At 33.2% G+C, this 21,178-nt stretch overlaps 2 protein-coding genes across 2 annotated transcripts; one reads left to right on the plus strand and one right to left on the minus strand.

The window, feature by feature from the left end:
- Window positions 1–3,171: 3,171 nt before the first annotated feature.
- Window positions 3,172–10,556, plus strand: LOC8273671 (AT-rich interactive domain-containing protein 5). Its single transcript, XM_002510689.4, has 14 exons — window positions 3,172–3,608; window positions 3,974–4,400; window positions 4,485–4,618; window positions 4,696–4,735; window positions 5,847–5,899; window positions 6,176–6,221; window positions 6,544–6,636; window positions 7,340–7,462; window positions 7,571–7,622; window positions 7,711–7,777; window positions 8,368–8,434; window positions 8,561–8,611; window positions 9,303–9,395; window positions 9,678–10,556. The coding sequence occupies exons 2-14, from the start codon at window positions 3,975–3,977 to the stop codon at window positions 9,780–9,782; spliced, it is 1,350 nt and encodes a 449-aa protein (XP_002510735.1). The 5' UTR covers window positions 3,172–3,608; window position 3,974; the 3' UTR covers window positions 9,783–10,556.
- A 2,956-nt stretch (window positions 10,557–13,512) lies between these two features.
- LOC8273670 (AT-hook motif nuclear-localized protein 25) lies at window positions 13,513–15,378 on the minus strand. The gene has a single exon (XM_002510688.4). It carries the CDS (start codon window positions 14,636–14,638, stop codon window positions 13,763–13,765), a length of 876 nt encoding a protein of 291 aa, XP_002510734.2. The 5' UTR covers window positions 14,639–15,378; the 3' UTR covers window positions 13,513–13,762.
- Between the last annotated feature and the right edge of the window lie 5,800 nt (window positions 15,379–21,178).

The raw sequence follows: 21,178 nt of genomic DNA on the forward strand, positions 1-21,178 counted from the left end.
CACTATACTTTGATTATAAATTCTATATTTTACGTAAGAAATTCATCTTTTTAATATTTATATTATAAATCATTTTAGTCTGACATCAACTTGCTTTATATTCTTTAAATTAACAAAAGATGACTACCAAAATCATCAATTTATGACAGCATAAGGGAATATTGCTCTATTCAAATAAAAAAAACTAGAGACAAAAATATATATAAAAATACCAATATTTCCAATTATTCCTAACAACTATATTTTTTCACTACTTTCATTTTTATCTCTTTAAAATATAATTTTATTTATCCAATTTATAACTTGCATAAAGTATTTTTAACGGAACATTAGATAATATAAAGTTATTTATATATCTATATATATGAAAGCAGCGTTTTACATAAATTTTCTCTTTGAATTTTAACACTAATTTTCTAAACTGTAAGAATTTTAGTTGTTTTAAAGTATGGAAAAACATTATATAAACTAATAAATTTATTAAGTCATTGAATTACATTTAAATTATAACTTCTTATTTATTATAAGAAATTTAAGCTATTAAAATCAAGTCAATGTTTATCATTGATGTAAGAAACATTCTCTAGCATTACTTTTTATATTTCAGAGGACAAGTCATAAAGTTTTTTAATATATATTCTTAATGCATAAATTAATTTTTTATAAATCATTTATAAAATATATTATATGTAATATAAATTTAATGAATATGTATTTTGTTCAATAAAAATATTATAAAGGCTTATTATAAAATATTTATTTTTATTTAAAATTTATAATTTAATTATATAATAATCTAATATGTTAATATTTGTACTGTATATTTTAATATAAATATTATTTATTATTTATTTAATAATTTAATAATGTCATTATTATCTTTAAAATATTATTCTATTGCACGTCCATTGTTGTAGATGTTTCATTTGGCATATATATATATCGCTTGATATAAAATGTTAATATAGACCTTCCATCTTCCTTAAGAGTCAGTTACAAAATCTTTCATTATACAAACAATCAATTACAATTATAATAATTTTTTATTAATACCACAACATGTTTTGACAAAAAAAAGAACAACTTCTCATCTCAAGTATTATTTTTTAAATAGATAATTTTTTTTATATGAGTGGAAATATTTTTCCTTTCAAAAAATTTTCATGTGATTGCTCTTTCCTCTTAAACTTGTGTACATTCTATACTACTTGTTCTCATTTCGTCTTGATTATTTTTTTATTTATTTTAAATCATTAATAAATAACTATTTATTCTCACTTTCAAAATTAAGTCATTGAATAACAACTTAAATAAATTTAATTACTGGTGTAATAAACATATGTGAAGGCTAGTTCAATTTTTTTTTTTATACTTAGTTTCAATTTTTTTTTTTCAGTTACTGGTATATAACAATAGTGCAATCTTTTATTTTTTAAACAGAGTAATACTGTATGAAGATAGCAAATGGGTCCTAAATTTTTTTTCCTGCATAATAAGTAATTTTTTATTTAATTCTCAATCATTTCTTTTTTCTTTATATCTATATATATATATGGAATTAATAATTTATCTTTTATTTTTTGTCTCATCATTTAATTTTTTTTTAATGAAATTTTAAGGTATTTCTTTGAGTTGTAGTAAGTTCTTAGTTTTAACTTTTATGAAAAAATAATTTTATTTTTATTTTTTCATCTTTAAAACTATATTAATTATCAATTAATATTAATATAACTATTCTCATCTCCTTTATTAATTATATATTATCAACAATTCTTAATTTTCATATTGTGCTAATTTTGTATTTTATAATTTTTATTGGGCTAATTTTATATTTGATGATCTCCCTTTTGTCAATTGAGAACTCATCATTTATCACAACCATTATAATATAAAATTTATAATTTTTATCTCCATTTTCAAATAAAATTAAAAAGTAAATAATATAGGAGAATGCAAGAAATCTTTCTCTCTCTCTCTCTCTCTCTCTCTCTCTATATATATATATATATATATATATATATATATATATATATATATATATATGAAAGTAAGACTTTCTTTCTCTTCATTTGAGATTTTTTATGATTATTAAGACATTTATTTAGATTGCAGTGAGTTTTTTAATTTTAACTTTTATGAAAGAATTATTTTTTTTTTCTTTCATCTTTAAAACTATATTAATTGCCAATTAAAATTACTATAATCATATTAATCTCTTTTATTAATTATATATGTTATTAACAACTCTTAATTTTTATATTATACTAATTTTATGTCTCATGATCTCCCTTTTGATAATTGAAATTTTTTTATTCATCACACAACCATTTTAATATAAATGACAATTTTGTCATTCATATATTCTATATTTTTTTATCTCCATTTTTATTTCCAATTTTATCTTTATCTCCATTTTCAAACAAGATTAACGATTATGCAAGAAATATAATTTTTTGAATAGCATTACAATAATTCCTACCCTTATTTTTAAAAATTCTCAAAAGCTATGTTTAAAAAAATTATTTTAATTCGTTAAGAAGTTTTATGATTACGTACTATTCAGATTAATATCTTTTACATGATTATATTAAAAGTTTATTTTATAAATTCATATATCAATATGAATTTTTTTGATGTACCATAGAAATTAATTAGTTGTATTATTAAGAAATCTCATTATTAAATATTTAGTTATTTTAAGACTGATAATTTATTATTTATATTATTTTAAGATAAAATTTTTAATATCTTTTATATTATTTTAAATTTAATTATTTATATATGTAATGTTTACTATTAAAATTAATAATAGTTGATATACACCGGAGTAAAATAAAATTATTGCTATTTTATATATTTTGTAACTATTGTGTTTTTCAATTCTCTATTTAGTTATAGTTTTATATTTTTATATCTTTAATTGATAATTAATTTTAATTATAAATTAAATGTAAAATATAGTAATCCGCGGGCACAAAAACTAGTTTGGTCTGTTACCAAAAAAAGATAAAAGTAATTAAGCCAATTCATCAAAACTAATAGGAGTATTTAATATTTGAGTTATGTAAATATATATACTTTGTTTTTTGTTTTTGAAAATAAAATAAATAAAAAGGGCAGGTTAGTAAATGTGATGGTAAATAAAGCTAAAAAATAAAATCGTCCCACCAGGTGTTCACCCTGTGTCGAGTCAAACATCAATTGGAACTCCCAAAAGAAAAAAAAAAACAAAGCCTCACCGCCGTGGGTTAGCTTCTTCTGCCACTGTATTTTTTGTCCTTATTTAATTCAAAATCCTCTCGAACACCACCACCACCGGCGGTTTTTCTTTATACCCTTCAGGATAAAATTATAAGAAAAGCTTTTGGTAATCCACCTGTACCTGCCATGAACGTTGCTTTCTATGTTTGCTGGATAAGAATTAGTAGATTTCACTCCTCTCTTTATATCCCTCCCTGACTCTTCTCTCCTTTCCGTTACCTACATTGTCTGACCTCTACTCTTTATCGTACCAAACCCTAACGCCACGCCGTTTCACCTCTTCTCTTCCCTTTTCTTCACCACTTCTTCTCGACGTCTGTCTTTTCTCTGCTATCTCTATTTATCAGGCAAGCTTTTCTTTTCACATTCCCTTCCTATTTTCTTTCCTTTTTTTTTTTTTATTTCTTTTAATTCTCGAATTCCTTAATTCTTACAATTTCCACGTTTATAAAGATTTCAAAATTTGATTTTTCTTGTTTTTTAGATCGAATTTTCTATAAAATTGAATTTTGAGAAAAAGAAACGCCAAGAATTCTGCTATAAATTTTTATTTTCTAGAAAACGAATTGAATCTTAGGGTTTACGTATCTCATGGAATAATCTAATTGTTGGAACGCTTCCTTTTCTAAGAAAAAAAAAAAAGAAACAAAACAAGAAGAAGGACATGAATAAATGATGTATAATATAATATTGCATGATGCTTATACGACAGAATGGAAGACGCGGAAATGCCAAGTCAAGATTTGCCAGCGGGCACCACCGATGTCAGTCTTGTTGATGGGGTTGTATCTACTGAGCAACCAAAGGAGAATGAAAGAAATCCAAGTGAAAACGGGAATACACCTGCTGCGTCTTCGGAGGGTGATAAGACTGACACACTGCCGAGTGATGTTTATATGAGCGAGAATCAAGTTCTACCTGAAAGCAAAACCACCACCACTGCTACTACTGGTACCAATGTGAATGATGCTAATAGCATTAAAGTGCGAGAAAGTAAGGACGATGGAGATGGTGGTACCATTGTTCATGACCAGCCAGAAGCTTTAGCCGTTACTCCCCTTGCCCCGAGAAAGTATTCCACTCCTAGGGCAAAGCATGAAAGTGGAGCAAAGTCAAAGGGCGTCTGGACTGATGTTGAGGTAATTTTTCCTTACAAGGGGAGAATTACTCCCAATGTCTGGTTTCTGTGAATCTTTACAAGTATAAGAAATTTGAATTTGCAGATGGGGGAGGCTGATGAATCTGGGACCCCTGAGGAGCGAGCTGCATTCATGAGGGAGCTGGAAACTTTCCACAAGGAAAATGCCCTGGAATTCAAGCCCCCTAAATTTTATGGAGAGCCATTGAACTGCTTGAAGTAAGTTTCATTGACATTTAACTGAGCCTCATTGCAGGAGTAAACTAATGTCTATCCGCTTTTTCCATGTGAAATAGGTTATGGAGATCTGTTATCAGACTAGGTGGCTATGAAGTGGTATGCTTATATTCCTTCTTAATTTCTTACTGTCTCCTAATGTTCTGCATAAAGTGTCTGTTGCGTCTTATTATTGATATCACCTTCTTTAAGCCTGCACATGAAATGAATTTTATTGTTTATGTTTTTGGAGATGATCTAGGTCAAGATATAGTAGTCCAGGATATAGAGTGAATTAGAAAGTTTCAAGCTTGTAATCACATCATAGTTAAAAGAAGGAGAAATCAGTACATAAAGAAGAAAGGAATTGCTGCTGTTACTTAAGTACCTGTTATAATGGGATATGATACCTGAAGTACCTGTGTCAATGTCGGACAAACATTGAAATATTAAGCTCCCTGTATATAGCAAGCTGGGGAGTAAAGATTTACCATGATACTGAATAAAGGGTAAGCTGGAGGGCATGGGTTGATATTCTTCTTCCCTTCTTTGCTGGGCACTATGAGCATGTTGTCCCGACTTAGTTTTGCCACTCTCAAGCTCATTACTTACCCTTTGGTATTGATCTAAAAAATCAATGGGACTGATTGTGATCTTGTTTGATCTTTCATAGGTTTCAAACCCTTCTGTTGATTATTGTTATACCATGCATCTACTGCTTTTAGATTAATAAGAGAGAAGAAGTAGAGTGGATATGGGCCTTAGTCTGCCTCTCTCTCTCTCTCTTTCTCTGTCTACTTTCCCTTCTGTTAATGGCTCAAACCCTTTTATTTAGTTCACGGACCAATCTGAACTGAAATGACATAAGTTGAGATTTAGAACTATACCTGAATGTATTTGAGCTGGAAGTTTTATATTGATATCTTTTGAGCTTCAACTATATCTTCATAAACTTTATTACCCAGTATCAGATTGATGGTTTCCATGAAAAAAATTATATAATGAAAAATCATATGCAAACCTCTTGTCGTTTGTTGTTACTTCATTTTAATCATCAACAAGCATCTCTAAATACATTTGATTGGTAGAGTTGAATTAGAAATTTTTGCTGAATTTGCTCATGTGTGGTGCTGAAATTCTTTTGTGCTACAGTACTAAAATTTCATGAATTTTGAATATTGTCATTACTGCTAGCATATAAGAGAGCTGTTTTAATTCCCTGTCTCTGTAGGTCACTGCATCCAAATTGTGGCGGCAAGTAGGAGAGTCTTTCCATCCGCCCAAGTAAGGAAGTAGCAAGGACATCTTCTTAAACAATTTTGTCCAGTATATATGAAATTTCAGAGCAATTTTGCAATTGTATACTATGCTATAGATAGGTTTTAGACTGCAAATTGTGAAACTTTATCATAATCTTTTTCTTATTATCTTTCACGATTCAGATTTTCTTGTTTGTAGTCTGCAATAGTGTACATCTTAGCATGAATTTTGATGTTAGAAGATGAAAATATACTTGTAAAACAACTCGTAACTGAGTTCCTTGATCTCTCTCTCTCACAGAACCTGTACAACAGTTTCTTGGACGTTTCGCATTTTCTATGAGAAGGTAATTTTTTCAAGTCGGGAAATGTTCAGTTTTGTAATTTCCAATTAAATTATTATCAAACACAATCACAATGGATTATAATGGGTTAGTAGATCTTAGATAATGATTCTATTTTGTTCTCTTCTGGAAGTAAAGGTGTTCATGGGGAATCTGTAATAGAGGCGCCATTCAAATGGGAAAAGTTTGAGATTGATATCTGTTTCTCATAAACATTTTCCTTAGCTTTGTATTAGCACCAAATGCTTTTCAGACAGCACTTCATCAAAGTCTTGTTTCTATGGGTTTCTTTTGTCCTATATTCCTGATTTTTCAGTTATTGCAGGCACTTTTGGAATATGAAAAGCATAAGAGGCAAAGTGGCGAGCTTCAACTTCCTAGCTCACCCCCACATCAGCCTGCAAGTGTTGAAAAAGAGGTACAGTTATCATTCTTTGTTATAGTTGTTTCATATCACTTGGAAAAAGCTTAAACTATGAGGTAATTGCATTCTATTTTTATGCCTACATGAATAGTATGTGACGGGGAATTACTGGGAACTGAAGTACGCATCTATTATCTTATATAATAACGACAATAATGGGATGATCCGACTGAAGGAAGGGAAGTAAAGTATCTGCTTAGACAGCATATCGATAGCCTAATGGAACCAATTGATTTGTGTATTGGATTACAAATCGAGAGAAATCGTGGCTATCGTATAAAATTGACAAATAACTTTCAAGAGGGAAGTTATCCTATAGATGCTGTATTTATGCCTGTTCGAAATGCGAATCATAGTGTTCATTCTTATGGAAATGGGAATGAAAAGCAAGAGATACTTTTTCTCGAAATATGGACAAATATAGCTGGCAAAACGAATGGAACTAAAAGCATTTGTAAAAGCTCAAACCCGTAAGTGTAAGAGCTTTGGCTGAGCTCGGATCCCTTTAAAAATGTGTTCTGCTTAAGATTGTGTTCTTTTAGGTCCTATGTTTACTCAACTGTAGATGGTTTTATGTTTCAAATTTAGTTGTTAAAGATATAAATTTAGTGACTCCTTATATAGAAGATGGAAAATGTGATAAATCAAAATCATTTGATCCATCTCTCTCACCTACATCCTGGAGTTTTGTGTTTAGGTGAGTGGATACCAAGCACCAGGATCTGGTAGGGCAAGGAGGGATGCTGCAGCTCGTGCTATGCAGGGTTGGCATGCCCAACGTCTTCTTGGACATGGTGAAGTTAGCGAACCAATTATCAAGGTCCGTTCTAAATTTAAACTTGATTATGTTACTTTCATGTCTTTGTGCATGAATAATATTTATATTGACGAGGTACCAAATGCTTTTCTCTTTGTTTTTCTTGAACAGGACAGGAGTGTCAATTCTGCACCAAGGCGTGAAAAACCCCTCAAAAGCATTGGTATTTGCCCTACTTACAAAGATCTTTCTGGATGACATGTATATGATACAAATGTTCATTCTAACTCTAGTTCTGGATGTCGAGTCAGGTCTTCATAAACAGAAGAATAACCTAGAGCTTGCAGAGAAACATGCAAATATTGAAACAGACAAAGAGTTAAGATATCTGATCGCTCCTTCAAAGTTAATTGTTATCAACCTCAATATCCTTCCTGTGTCTTTAACAATTTCTCTTAATCTTACTCTGCTCCTTGTTTATATTGCTTATTAGATATAAAATGCTGAAGGGTTGAAGAACTATTTATGGAGCCTTTTCTGACTAATTTGTTCATTTGAAATTGTCTTCAACACAATGGCAGTTCTGGATTGTGCTTTCTCAAAGAAAAAGTGGCATTATAATAAATTTTAACCCTGCTCTTTATGCTGTTACTATTTTTATTTTGAGGAATATGGGGAGCCCATCAAGTTTGAATTTTGAATTGAGTAAAATCCTACATAGTGTGGACATCAGTGTAAAGCGCCTATTTTTCCTCTTCTGTCTAGGAGATAGAGGAAAAAGGACCACTTTTCTTGTTAATTGAGTTGCTGTTAGAAAGGTTAAAATCGCCTACTATTCACTCAATGACTAAATCGACACTCCCATCTCTCCAGTGGGGATCCCAATGAAATATAGACATGCTGCACTGGGTTTATCTCTTATGTTTCCTTCGAAGTAAGTCTAAATGCCTTCTTTTGAAACCTTGTAGATTGGATATGGAAATTGTTGATGTTGGACCCCCTGCTGATTGGGTGAAGATCAATGTGCGGGAATCTGTATGTGTCTGCTGTAGCTTTATTTGAATTCTCCTTATCTCTGAACATTAATGAATTTAAGTTGGATTAGCTGTCTAGTTCGTTCTGCTGGGAATACTGACAAGTTGTATGATTTCCATGCTACAGAAAGATTGCTTCGAGGTGTATGCTCTAGTCCCTGGGCTTCTACGTGAGGAGGTGACCACTTCTGAATTTGCACTCTTTGACCTGATACTTTCTCTTAAATCCCTATCTGCGGGTCCAGAACAAATACATGTCGAGATAGGGCTTTTCACGGTTGCATTATTTAATAGGATTTTGAGTTGCTTTATTCTCATTTTAAGTCCTAATTGTAAACAGAAAAGATATACAGGTTTTTCCCTGTTTCTTCATTTAATTATGTGATGCCATATGCTGAACTTTGTCAGCACACTGCAGCAAAAGGGAGGCAGAGGCCATTTCTTAGCCTTTTCTTGTCAATTGCTGTTCTCAGGTTGCCCTCATGGTGATATGTAGACGCATGAGATCAGACCTATATGTTAATTAAATAAAAATGTATGCTTACTTTTAATTGTTGGCATGCTTACGTACTTCCAGGTACATTTTATGCATACATGGAAGTGTATAATTACCATTACAGATAAAAGAAAGTTAAAAAGCAGTTTCCTTAACTAGTGAATTAGCAGGCTGGTATGAATAGAGAGAATTTATTATGATGAGTTGAAATCAAAAAAGCATCCTTCTTAGCAAGCTAGCTGTTAAGCTCATAATTGAATTTGTGCCACAAATTCAAACTGGATACTAAAGGTCGATATTTCATCACATTAGCATATTAGTTTCTATTCATCCCTTTGTTTGTTAGTCCACCTTACCTTTTTGGTGAACTCAGGTGCGAGTTCAGTCTGATCCTGCTGGACGTCTGGTTATAACAGGTCAACCAGAGCAGCTTGATAATCCTTGGGGTATAACACCCTTTAAGAAGGTATTGTCTCTAATTTCTTAAGATGTATTGAAACTCAATTTACTGAACTCTTGTTGAAGAAATTAACAGTAATGTGGCATCCAATTTTATTTTTATAACATCACAATATTTGCCTATAACATAGCTTTTAATCTTATTCAGGCGGTAATGTGCCCTTGCGGCATGCAATCTTCTTATTATGAGTAATTAAAGTTCAATGGCTTTGTTTTGTTAGACCTGTTTAACTTGTTTGTGAAACTTGCAAGAACCTTTTGAAATAACTTGTGTGGATTTGGTGGTCAGGTCATAAGCTTACCTTCAAGAATTGATCCGCTTCAGACCTCTGCGGTTGTGAGCCTTCATGGCCGACTTTATGTTCGTGTCCCATTTGAGCGAGGATCAGCTTGACTTTCTCCTCTTATGAACTGGATTGAACGAGTCTGGGCAAAATTTCAAGATCTTCGGGATACTGAGGCATGAAGGTCAAAATTGCAACAAGGGGCATTGTTGAGGCGTACTTCTTACCTTGTTAAATAGTTCAAACTGTCAAACTTTTTTAGAAGTAGTTTATTCTATGTGCAACTTAGAAATTAGTTTTATGGACTTCTTTTGTTAAATTGTTAAAAGTTTCTATGGGGAAGTCATCTCTGGGTAAAAGCAATCTGATTGCTAGGCTTCCGATTTGTTCATGGCTCATCAGTAAACACTAGTAGCTGCTGGAATACATGATCCAGTGGCACTCTCCTGACAAGTTATGGTTTCTCCATTTCCTGCCTTGGTGATAGTAACTATCACTTGACCGTCTGGGGTACAATTGTTGGTTATCCCAAGCTTCGGACATTGGTTTTAAGATGCCAAAAATCAGGTGTCAAATACCGTGTGGAAATTGGGACTTGGGGAGGATGCCTGGCATAAGATGCTTGTTATCGGATGCTGTCTGGCATATATGTATATGGTGTTTGCAGAATCCTTCAGCCCGCCTCCTGGATTAATGGCTTTAAATTATACTAGTTGGTATATAGCGGTCTATATTTGAACTGAAGGGATTTGGTGGACAACCACTTCGAGCTGGATTAGGATGATTTACTTGGTGATGCGATTCATGTAATGTACTTTTCTTTAATTAGTTTGGAAACGTCAATTTATTGGCTCGTTATCAAAACAACTCTATTGCTCCCTGAAGCGTTCGTATTTCTGTTGTAGCTCGGTTAGCTCTGCAGTGTTTAATTGCTGGCCAAAAAGGGTACTTGAATTAATAACGAACAAATGCCTGGAGGCGCTTATGTTTAGGGTTTAGGGGAATTCCGGCGATAGGAATGAGCATCTACCCATCTGCAGCATATATCAAACACCAAGAATGTGTACTTTCCTTCATCAGGAGTTGACGCTAGCCAGTGTCAACTTTGGTTCTGAAAGCAGATTAGGCCCCTTAAACTTGGGTCTCCGATGTGACTGTTAGAAGTCCATGGTCAGTACATTATGTTTTAATTTTTACGTGTTATCCCATCTAAGATCCAAAGATTAAGTGAGTGGGAATAGGCCATAGTTTATTTTAAGAGAAGAAAATTATGCTTTTAAAAAAAAAAAGTCAAAAAGTTTAAAGAGTAACTACTTTAAATTTAATAGTTTCTCATATAATTTTATCATTGACGACTCAGGATATGGATTGAAATCACCTCTTCATTATGTATTTTACCTCTCTTCATAAGGATGTGTGTGTCTGGAAGTTGGGTAAGCAGGATGGGCCAGATGAACTGTGACTGCATAACGGCATATGAGAAGGCATCAGATGGAAAGGTTTCAGGCAGTTAGATCAGGGGATCCGCTCCAGGCTTTTATGCTTCAAAAGATGCTTTTCCAAGTGCAAGTTTTCAGTAAAAGTAGTGTCGTAATAGCAGGAGAAGCGTCTGGAGCCATAAACGTGGTATTGGGCGGATGTTAGATAGATACAGCAACATTGAGGACTCGGTTAATGATTTGTTTTGGTGTTTATCAAAAATTCTGATATATATATCTCTGCTGATATGAATATGAATGAGAAATCTAGCAGCACCGAGTTTATTTGTTTATTTATTTATTTATTTGTTTTTTTACTGACAGCGTTTGAACTTTGCCATAGAGTTGCACTACTTGCAGTGTATTTTCCTCATGCTGAAGGTGCCTCTACTTGTAGGTTTTCTTCTTTCTTCTTTCTTTTCAAGTAAATATCAGTTTTAGTAATGCTGCTGCAATTCAGAGTGTATACACATGATTCAATTAATTTTAGATTACGGGTGAATCATAAATACATACTTTGACCAGTTGTATATCCAAATAATTGAAACGCAGAATAGATGAGATTGTAAGCGCCTTTCGATATATACTCTCGCTCTCTTTTACTTAATTTTTCTCTCTATTTACCAATCAAGGTCATTGCACAAGTCTTTAAGAGGGAAGCCTCTTTGGCACATTAATATATGATCAAAGTATTACAAAGTAAAAATGCAGTTTGCATATGCAGTTGAAGAGGTACATTTGGATAGTAAAGCAAACCAACCAATATAAATAATACATTTAATAAAAGTACCAGATGCTACTATTTAATTAGTTTGATTTATGAATGACATAGTAGACCTGAGTGTGTCTAATAATTTTTCATTCACTTGATGGAGCTACTATCATTTAAATACTAAATTAACTTACTAACATTGTTAACTTATCATGAGTACAGATTATTATTAAAGTATTACATACGCATAAAACTTAAATAAAATAGTATTTAAAATTTCTGAGAACCTTTTTTTTTTTATAACATAAATCACACACGGAATTTTTCTAATTCACTATTTTATTTAAGAAAGTAACTTGAATTATAAAACTCATATATATTAAAGGGATTTTTCAGAAACAAAAGTATTAAATTTTATTCTAAATGAGTTCTATTAAAATCAAAATAGTTCCACATAAAATTTGTCCAAAAGAACTGAAAAACATGTGACTGTGGAGAGTTTACTAATGGTGTAAGCACTTCCCTTTACCTCATCAGTTCAGTATATGTGTCTAAGTGGTGGGTTGTTAAACTAATAGCAATGAGCAAAAACCATAGTCTTGGAAAGAGCCATTGACAAACACACACAGATACACAGACAAGGATTTCTAAGTAATACGGATGGTTTTAGAACTAAAAATATAATAAAGAGAAAACAATATTTTGAGTCCCATGACACATTTTATTTGCCTTTCTCGAGTTTCAAAATCGCATAGTTCCAATGATTCTTCATATTTTTGCAAGACACAGTTTTGTTTTGTTTTTTTTTGGTTCCTTTGGGGAATGGGTTTTCCTACCATATAATGATATACCTCAAAACGCGGTCACTGAAGGCATTTACTTTCGATATCTATCTATCTCCTTGTAATTACTACTCATAATCTTGTAACTGACAATAGAAGTTTCTTTGACTAGTTTCAACTGCTGTAACGTATGTTCAGAATACTGTAAGTTGGCAGGAGAAACAGAGAGACTAAAAGTATATAGAAGAGATTCATTGTTCTCGAAGTTGAGAAACTAGGGTTTTCTTTTTGCTGTTAAAGAGGAAGAGACCTTTTAAGGTTCTTGGCATTGCTTTTTCTTAGATGAGTATGCAGAAAATGAGATAAAGTGGGTGCAGAATAGATGGAGAAGACATGACCACATGCAAAGACAAACAAAGATTTCTGCAATTTGGGCTGTCTAGATACAAAGAACAATATTAATATTGGTAACACCAAAGAAGGATATATATATATATATATTAAGATTAATAATAATAATCAAAAGGAAAAGTACTAGGTTATATGACATGGACAATTCTTTTACAAAATATATACATATTATTCAATGTGATAAAGTATTGAAAGGAAAGACATTTTAAATAAAAATCCACAAGTTTTGAGGCACATTCTCGTATTCAATCAAAAACAAAAGCATAAGATAAAGAAACACAAATTAATATAAACCCTAGGTAGCTAGAGTTGTACGCTTCATAAAATATTTATATATATAACCCTCAAATGACAACTAACAATTATTCATTAAACTAGGAATATATATATATATATATATATATATATATATATATATATATATATATATGAAGTAGAAAGGAAAAAAGAAAAGAAAAAGGGAACTGAATTGTTTTATACATGAAATTGAACTTGACTGACCTTGACAAGTCTGCAAATCCATTTTGCTGCAAAACCAAACAACCTACAAGCAGCAGCCATAGCATCCATGAACCCCTTCTTTTTCCACTTGTCAATGAATTAATGAGATCACATTTCCATCTTCCACCATATCACAATCTTTTTCTTTTATCATACAAGATTTCATCATAATGTTTCTTGATATTGCTCACTGCAAAACGAGGCTCCTAAAATGGAGGCCGTGCAGCATTTCCACCCCATCCGAACAAATCACCTGAGAATGGGTAATTTGCCACATTACCTCCCATATTAAAAAGACCAGCACCGCCACCGCCACCGCCTCCACCATCCCCAAGCTGCCCAGCACCACCCCCTCCTCCGGTGACACCTGAAGACTGCGAAGCAGTGGATTGAACCGGCACAGTACCATCCTCCTCATCCAAAGGCAAACGTTCAAAAACAGCATTAGCAAAAGATGCAGCCATCAAAACCACAGGCCCAGAAGCCATCAAGGGACCTACCACACTTCCTCCAACAACCTGTCCCTGTCCACCAGACAAAAATATGGACAATCCTCCCGCCCCAGGCGGCGCTGGTGGCGGAAGCACCGTTCCAGAGAGCGAAAGAATCTCAAACCTACCGTGCAAAGTCACCACACTCCCCGCAGGAGACGCTGGCTGTCTCAGTGTAACATTAGCAACTGTCCCGTTTCCGCTGAGCACACAAACTCCTCTACCTCTCTTCCGAGCATAAATAGATACACTTTCCATGATGTCGCTGCCAGTAGAAACCTCAAGCACGTGAGATCGGAGGGCATTGGGGCTGTCACGTGTTACAATAATAGGGGGCTTAGGTTTATTCTTGGAGCCAGCAGGACGGCCTCTAGGGCGGCGATTGGAGCCAGAACTGGTGGCGGCGGCTGCTTCGGAGTCAGAGAACTTATTATGGTCTTTGGATTGAGGTGAGATGTTGTTGTCTTTAGAATCGGAGGATGGTTGAGAAGGAAATGATGGTCTTTGGAGATGAAGTTCTGGTCTTAGGAGTTGATGAACATAGCGAGAACCTGTTCCTGTTGCTGATTGCTCATTATTATACCCCGCCATCCCAGCATCTACTCTCTCCCACCACTTGTTATTTGCCAGCTTTCTCTTCCGATCTTTAATTCTACGCTCTATCACCAACAAATTTTTCAAGATTTCTATTCCAAGATCCCTCGAGAATCCAAGGAAACCGTTTAAATCTTCTAGAAGCAAATAACAAAATAACAGAAAGAAAGAGGATCCAAGAACTAGGAAGGAGATCAGTTACTAATTAATCCTACATCAACCCGAAACTGCGGTTACTTTATTTATTCTCACTCAAATTCAGCGGACAAAGGCTATGTAATTGAGCAACTACTTCCTTATGTTTTCAAAACCCCCCAACAAACTCAAGACCAAAAAAAAAAAAAAAAAGAGTATTAAAGCTTATAATTGCTGTCAGGTTTACAAGTTTGTAACTGGAACCAGATCTTTCAAAGGAACAAAAAAAAAAAAAAAAAAGACGAAAGAAATAATATTTGAATGCACTTATATATAATAACAACAGCAACCAGAAAGCACCATAGATGAGGATGAAGAAAAGAGACTTATCAGTGAAAACTTCTGAGATAAAGGGTGCGCGGCAGTACTTGAGCTGTGAATTAATTAAGAGGAAAAAGAAGAAGAAAAAAAAAAAAGAATAGAGAAGAGAAGAGAAGAGAAAAGAATAATGAAATTCTTTATGAAAAAAGCAATTAGAGCCCTTTCGATGCTTAGAGAGAGCTTTGAATGGAGAAGAGAGAAAAGACAGTTAAATGAGTGAAATTATTTTAATATTATAACTCCGAAGATTATATCATAATATCATATCATTAAATGTGTGAAAGAATCTAATTAGTAATAAAATTCTTTAATTTATTAAATGAGAAATAAAGTAGCCACTTTTATTGTATATTCTACAATTTATATGATTTATGTCTCAATATGTATTAAAAACCTCTATGTCCCAAAATTAATAAAAAAAGGTTTTCCTTGAATTGTAAATGATAAAATATATATTTAAGTCGGTAAGTGTAATAGAGAGAAGGGTGGAAAAGCATTGGCTAGAAGCAGAGTCCAAGGAATTAACCAAGCAAACTTTAACTTTTAGTTTTTAGGTCTAGCAACTTCAAAATAGTTCCAATTATTCTTTGTATTTATTATTTTAGCCTTTAATAATTATTATATATGTTTTTGTGATTTAATTAGTGTGTTTAAGAGAATGTGATGATGTTCCAATTGTGTAATTAGGATGGGCGACATATAAAGGTTGGTTTACTCCTCATATAAATTTGTGGGTCATTGCTTATAAAATGGAATAAGAAGTATAAAATACAGTTTGAGTTGGTGAAGCAAAAGTCTTTCGTGGGTTGCTAGTAATTGGAATCGGTCATTACTATATAATATTATATATAAAATATGAACTAGTTTATTAACTGCATAGACTTGAATGGAAAATAACTAAATTAGGGAAGACAAGAAAACAAATAGCATGAATTATTTATATATATATATATAATGGAACTTGGGAGTATTTTAATAGGAAAAGACATAAAATGATGATTGACACAATAATAATCTTTTTAATTGGTGAATGTGAAAATATTAAATTTTGGAATGGTATCTGTAAGTGTTATTGTTATTAGTTAGAAAAAGAAAGAATATGGTGTCATCATGTTAATATATTTGTAATCAATTACATGCATAAGCATTACAAAATAGTGCACAAGATAATGCAACAGGTTGCTTCTTCTTTACCTCCCCTCCCACTCAGACGCGTAATTTATATATATATATGCTGTCGCCTGATGAACTTTTGACAAGTATAATAATTAAAACGGCATGGAAGGAATTAGAAGTATTGCCAATGCCACCTATATACAGGATTTAACTTTCACAAGCATTTTTAACAGATGCAAACTACAAATTTGGTTTGGCGGAATGAGCATACGTACCTTTTTTAACTTTATTTTTTATATTTTTGTTAGGATGGTATTATATTAACACCCTTTCCACTGTTAGTTATATATATATACGCAGTTAGGCCATTCATCAAATAATAAAACTTTCTTGAGGGAGAGAAGAAGGAATAGCATCCACAGGCAGCCGCATTGGCAACCCAGCTTTTAGTTTTACAGGATCAACTTATATATAAGTAGCTACTGCATGCATTATTAATTACTGCAATCAAAATTCATAATGTGAAGTTACCTTAATATATGTGTGTGTGTGTGTCTATATATATATAGTTGTTTTAAGGTAAAACTGTAATTGAATGTGTGTAATGTTATATATATAGCAAACGACACAATGATCACGCCCCATCGACAGCTAAGTATGGACTGCGGAAGCTGGATTCATGAATGTTCTTCATCAAGCAATTGAATCGCCACCGTTAATTTCATCAATACCACCACACAGAAGAACCGAACCTTCAGGAAACTCTCTCTCTCTCTCTCTCTATATCCCCAGAGTGTATTGAATTCACACGTGTGTATGTGACAAAGTGGCAAAGGCGGAAAAACAGAAGTCACGTGCGGTCGGTCAACAAGAATTAGATCATCAGATGTAGAGATGTCAGACCACGTGGATTATGTTTGGGACATCGGAACTTGGTCAACCTTATCTATCTATATTTATCTCATCATATCTTGTAATACTATTCATATATATCGCAAGTATCTATCTAAAAATAATATGTAATGTATTGGCGGCAAATCTGTCCTTTCTGCGGCACCAAATGAAAAGCCAAGCCCAACTTCCTTCCTTGTATTGTCCCCAGTCAGTCCCCATCCACACAGTTTTCATCTTATGTTTTCCTCTCTCTCTCTCTCTCTCTCTACACATATCATTTTATAAAGATATCATCAGACTGTACCCACCAATTTCTACTACTGTCTAAGAGGGCCGAGTCATATACATATGTCAGCTATGAGCTACCAATTAAGTTGCTGACATGGACTCCAAGTTCTTGAATTTCTCAGCTCATATCAGATCAAGTGGCACAAGCAACTAGTCAAAATTAGTTACTTGAATATCGCTGAAAAAGAAATGAATGAAAATTCCAAATTGATGAATCTTACTTATATTCTCTGGAATACTGATGATATTAGTGTTAGATTTACGGTCGCGATTGCTGGCTCAAACCATGAATGATGTGGGAGACGGTGGGCAAAAAGGAGTTGGAGTTGGGGATAGATGGCTGGTTTTTAATTTGGTGAACTGGAATGTTGATAGCACCCATGTCAGCATCCGATTCCAATTGTCCAATATTGGGGTCCGCATAATACAAGTGGATGGAAAGTGGTGTGACATGTTCGGCTGACGTGCATTACATACCAAAGCCATACCCACGTGGATGATGGATGGAGCCCATTCTTACCATAATCTCTGCACCCACTTACACCCTACATACTTGTGGATTTCCAAACACATTAATTGCACATCCACAGTAGCAAGTGGAAGATTCTACACCTCTTTGGAAATAATGTGGGCGTTGCAAGTCCAATGAAACTCTAACCATTCATTTTATATACATACATGACATTTCATTTTATATAATATAATTATTATCTGACCCTTTTCTTTCTTTTAAGTATATAAACATAGATAAAACACGTTTACATCATCGCCACTTTGACATATATATATATATACACTCACTCATTTTCATAACTTTTTTATCATTAGTAAATTGAAATTTACATTTTTTATTCATTTATGAAAGAACTAATCTATGACAAAATATATATATATACACCAAAGTTCCGTAAGTGTTTGATGAGTGAAAGTTTGAAAGGCTTTGCACCATTTTATTTCAAATGGTTACTTAATGATTCATGATAGCTTATCCATATAAATCTATTATGTCAAATTTCTTTTCATTTATATAATTAGGAAATTGTTGGAGAACTTGCACTTGCTATGAAGTTTGCAGCCAATTATGATTAATAAATGTCTATATGGGAGCTACAGCAGTTGAACCCAAATTTCTATCCGCAACTTTTCAGGAATCACGAGCAAGAATAAGATTTAAAAAGTAATAATAAATTTTTTTAAAATAGATCTAAACTAAACTAAAGAAAAGATTTTTGTTTAGCTACGAGCAAAATGAGAAAAGAAATTGTGAGGAGAAATTTTTTATTAAAATTTTAAATAATTAAAAATAATAAATAAATAATTTGTAAATAATGAGGGTTGTAATTTAAAAGGAAATTTTGTTGGAAAATACTGGAGCTTTAATGGGTTTTGGGGAGATCAAATGATGTGGGGTCCGGCATAAAACCATAGACAGAGTGACATCGAAGGATATAAGATGCCTAAATAATATGCATAAACCAGTGAATTTCAGTGCAAAAAAGGTTTCAAAATGAATGGGAAAAACTGGTATTATTAGGTTAATGTGAAGAGGTGAGGTGGCCCAGGATTTATGGAAACGTCCAAAACATTAGTTGGAGAGTATAGTGGGTAAAATAATTAAGCTCATTGAGCTTGAGAAAAAGGGAGCACAAACAAAATGCCCTTAATTATAATATTAAAAAGCAAAAACAACTTGCACATTTGCTTTATTTAAATTATACATTTATACTACTAGGCATGCTGCTGCCTTGTCAGCTTCTAAAGTGGGGCCCATTAATCGTCCAATCAGGAATCGATTACCATCTAATCAGCTGGACAAAGTATCCCTTCACCTCTGATGGCTTTGGATTTTGTTTGATTCTTACCAAATCGTCCTGTCATTTGTTGCACTTAAAAAATCCACTGTACGTTGATAGCATTCTTCCTCATAAACTCAACCTCAAACTTTAGAAGATGAAATGAGCACTCAGTGATTACAAGTAAATTTCCAAAATTAGTGTCCTGAGATTCACTAAACGGGCTTTGCCTAATAATAATAGTTGTACAAAAAATAATGAGGTGGAGGTGGGCAATCTCAGAAATGCAAACGTGGAATGGTTCACGTGATTCAACTACACCTGGACGATTGAGTGGTTGGGACGGCTTAAACCAATAATTGGTGCAATGGTCCCACTCTTTTGGAGCCCACTGCCCACTTGGATGTATTGTAAATAAATTACGAATCTAGATGTTCCCAAATGGGCTCAGACTTACTTTGAGCTTTGGGCAGAAAGCCCTTAGTTCCTTCCACTGTACAAGAGGCGGCAGAGAGATCAACTAGAATTAAGCTAAACCATTTTTGCTAAATGCAAATACAGCTCTTGCTCGTTAATTTGCAGCCGGAGACAAAACTAGAAACTCTTCGTTTCGGTTACTTCTCGCAGTTTGCAGTCCAAAAATAAAAAGGAGAGGAGAAAGGCTGTATATATCTCAACCTAATCCGAATTCGTCTCCCCTTATTTGTAATCATAAATATATTTATATGTATTAAAGAGAGAGGGAATATAAGTTTGAAGTGGCAAACAAGCTACCTAGATTCACATCATCTTCTACCTCGGATAAACTATTGGAAACCACAGTGAATCCTTCCTATGCTTATGTCACCAGTGACGTTTTTCCCTGCCCTATCCTCAGGGGCAAACTTTGATTAAGAGTAAGATTTAGCTTCATTAGGCACCATTGCGCATGGTTAAGCATAATTTTTCTCGGCGCATATTGTGAATGGAATGGAATCAAATAAACTAATCAAAGGAAAAATGAACTGAAACTCATTCCATTGTGGTATTCCAAACATGTTGTTAGGAACTTTGGAAGTACAACTGCCACTGTGGTATTACTCAACCAGTTATAGTCACGGAGACTCGCTGTTTATAATACAACAGCAGCTATAATTTATTTCTCTAACAAAGAAACAGATAAACACAACGGAGGGGTTACTTACTCCATCTCTTGATAACGCAATAAAGAAAAATAAAAAGGAAAGGAACCTCGTTAACGAAGATTGGAGACCCTAAAACACCCTTCATCCCCTTCTCATAACGTATCCAAAACCTAAAATTGCTCTAATTCCAATACATATCCTAAAGACCTAGCAGAGAAAGGTGCCAATCAAAATTTTCAAATGCTACAAGTGATAGGGATTCTCTATCTTTGCTGTTCCTTATAAGACGCCGTAGGTAGTCTTTCTTCCAAACATATTTGTCCAAATGCTGTCCTAGTAACAAGCCAGGAAGCATTTTAAAGCCTGGAACTATACACTGAACAGATTCCACCTCTTCACTTTACTCCAACTCAAAACTTTCTAACCGAAAAAGAAAAAGGCAATATATAAATTAAACTCCTGAATGTGATAACTTGACTGGCTAGACCGTAACTGCTTCTCATGAAACAAATGTAGATGAAGCAACTCAGTATCAAGAGATACATTCATAAAGTTTTCTCTTAAATAAGGGAAGTCAATGGTGTTAACCAAACTAAAACTAGACAAAAGTTCAATAGGTTGCATGCTGTGTCAATATTTGGAAGATGTATGACTCCTGAAAAATGCGGTAATTAATTTTCACCATTAGAATCATTAGAAGATAAGAATGTTAGCCTAGAGAAATAAGAAGGAATACCACAAAAACAAAGTATAGTATATATCTAGTTGAGAAATATATTATCAAACAGGCCATAACAGACTTGAAG

Source organism: Ricinus communis, chromosome 2 (genome assembly GCF_019578655.1).
Source record: "Ricinus communis isolate WT05 ecotype wild-type chromosome 2, ASM1957865v1, whole genome shotgun sequence".
NCBI lineage: Eukaryota > Viridiplantae > Streptophyta > Magnoliopsida > Malpighiales > Euphorbiaceae > Ricinus > Ricinus communis.

What these genes read in the sequence shown, in the direction of transcription:
- LOC8273670 (XM_002510688.4), bottom strand. Translation starts at nt 14,638, where the DNA reads ATGGCGGGGTATAATAATGAGCAATCAGCAACAGGAACAGGTTCTCGC.
- LOC8273671 (XM_002510689.4), top strand. Translation starts at nt 3,975, where the DNA reads ATGGAAGACGCGGAAATGCCAAGTCAAGATTTGCCAGCGGGCACCACC. An exon ending in AATATTGAAACAGACAAAGA is followed by an intron (nt 7,778 to 8,367) that starts GTTAAGATATCT and finishes GAAACCTTGTAG; the next exon opens with ATTGGATATGGAAATTGTTG. An exon ending in AGATCAATGTGCGGGAATCT is followed by an intron (nt 8,435 to 8,560) that starts GTATGTGTCTGC and finishes TCCATGCTACAG; the next exon opens with AAAGATTGCTTCGAGGTGTA.